Source organism: Volvox carteri (assembly GCF_000143455.1).
Source record: "Volvox carteri f. nagariensis unplaced genomic scaffold VOLCAscaffold_68, whole genome shotgun sequence".
Taxonomy (NCBI): domain Eukaryota; kingdom Viridiplantae; phylum Chlorophyta; class Chlorophyceae; order Chlamydomonadales; family Volvocaceae; genus Volvox; species Volvox carteri.
Genome location: NW_003307611.1, coordinates 717,000 through 719,255, shown reverse-complemented (window position 1 = coordinate 719,255; position 2,256 = coordinate 717,000). Strand labels below are relative to the sequence as shown.

Below are 2,256 nucleotides of genomic sequence, written 5' to 3'. Positions count from 1 at the left end.
AGTAGCGTGAAGCTTTGAACACTCTTTGTACGGCAGATTCGGCACAATGTTTTGCCTCATTGCGATGTTGCCTGAAAATTTTAAACAGAAGGGATCACTGCTCATGCTGGTGCAGCAAGACATGTAAGGAGATGGCCTGGTCACAATCCAGCAGTCATGTATCGACAATCTCAAGCTATGACAACTTGTTACATGTGTCTGTAATAAAAAAGGGACTTTGCGATGGTGTGGGGAGCTCTTTGAGTGGTGGGACTGTGGAAATCCAGTTTGTTTCGCCCGTAACAAGTTTGTTACGGGCGAAACAACGTCCCTCTGAAACGTTTGGATATGCCTATGCAACACATTTCCTCAATTTCATGAACTGCAAGTATTCTAATCCAACATCACCCCAATCTCAGTGTAAACTAGTCTCCAAATGTGCCTGCACAAGACTGTCACCCCTGTCACCCGGCATTCACATTGCCTTAACCTCCTCAAGCTTGTCGGGTTGTGACACGTGGGCATGAACCTTGTGACAATGGGCATTGTCACAAAGAAACTGGTTGCAATCAGAAATGCATTTTTGCTCATGCCAGGTTACCGACATCGGTTACCGATTACTGGGGACGGTTAACGGATAACGGTTCGCCCGGTAATCCTACCGACCGGTTACCCATCTCGTTAACTGGACCCGTTAGGTCGGAACCGGGCCGGAACCGGCCTGGAGTATGCCATTGGGACTGTCACACTTTACACCACCGACAACCTGTCAGTTGATCTCAGTCTCGAACGTTGGAACGTCCGTTCGATATCCAACTGGGATATGCTGGGATTCGTTAATTACATAACCATACTGGTTAGATTGACCAACCATAGGCCACAACTTAGATTGACCAACCATAGGCCACAACAGTACTCCAAGACTCCACACCGTTAAGGCTCAAAATCTCAATGTTTCAATGGATCACTCAGGTAAAACACCCCACCAGCAGCATCCCATGAAGTAAACCGGACTACCTGCAGCTCAACTACATTCCTGAAGCACAATTACCTTCCACCATCATAATGAACTTCACTCCTTGCAGGTCTCAATCCCCAAAACCTCCAGGGGCATAAGTGTGTGCACTACTAGTAATGCCTGACCCCATACATATCTCCACATGCCACCAATCAATCTATTACAGCTTACAAAGGTTGTCAACGCCAGCAACCTGCTGCATGCCTGCTAACCCACCGCCTTGTGCTTCCCCAGCAGTCTCTTCTGTGCTGGCCCCTGCTGGCCGCCTTTGCGCCCAGCTTGGCTGCTTCTTTCACTGCACCGCCCTGGCAGCTTAACAAGCTTGTTTCACTGCAGCAAGCTCAGCCCACTGTAACACCAGGCAAAGAGTACTCAGGGAGATGCCAGGGGAGCTGATCCCTTCTTACATTCCTCCCCCCTCGAGCAAACATCCTTGGGCACCCCCGGGCATACCCTGTAGGATTGTTTGTTGGTTATTGTGACATTTCGCCAGCCCCCATCCGAGATGGAGGCCTTTGTTTTTACTCAGCTGGTAGACTTCTCGCCCACCCGGGCATCCACCTTTGGGGTAAGCTTAAGAGTATGCTGCATCATGCCTGGTGTGCAATATGTCCACGACCGGATTCGATTTGGGGAATCCCACCTCCTAGCAATTCGCACCAATGTAACACCAGGCAAAGAGTACTTAGGGAGATGCCAGGGGAGCTGATCCCTTCTTACACCCACATCTGGTGAGCAGTGATGGCGGTGGTTTCATGGTCAGGCATCCCATATGCACCACCACCAGTGCCATCCATCACCATGGTGTCCCCATACTCTGCGATGACATCGTCAAGTCTCTCACCAATCAGCTCCTCCAGGGAGTCACCCTCTGGCTCACAACCAGCTGGCCCCATAATTGTTTTGCCAGCAATCACAGCCGCCTCCGGTGCAGCCATGGCCATCTGAGCTGGGACCTGCAAGCAGAACATCAAGATATGAGCACATTTAAGGCCCCATATGCATGATACTGGTGCCCTGCAATGTGCAGGAACCCACAAAGAATGATCAGAAGCAACTGCACGATATGTGCCATGGATACATCCACAACGACATGTCATGGTACATCACATAACCCATACTCTGCGTACCTGCTGCTGCACTTTGGTGGCACCACTGTCCATCACACCCGTCATGACAGCAGGGGTCGTGGCAGGGGTCTGGCAGTAGCGGTGGCGGTGGGGCTTAGCAACGCAGCAGCAGCAGCAGCCACAGTGGTG

General features: G+C 51.0%; 1 protein-coding gene across 1 annotated transcript in view; it reads left to right on the top strand.

Moving 5' to 3' along the window:
- The window catches only part of VOLCADRAFT_107526 (uncharacterized protein), a gene marked incomplete at its 5' end in the record, with an annotated part of 5,135 nt that extends 3,541 nt beyond the window's left edge, over positions 1-1,594 (top strand). The window contains one exon of the mRNA XM_002957059.1: positions 1,065-1,594. Within this exon, the coding sequence (XP_002957105.1) occupies positions 1,065-1,111 (47 nt within the window). The 3' untranslated portion in view covers positions 1,112-1,594. The remainder of the gene's footprint in view (positions 1-1,064) is intronic.
- Positions 1,595-2,256: the final 662 nt, after the last annotated feature.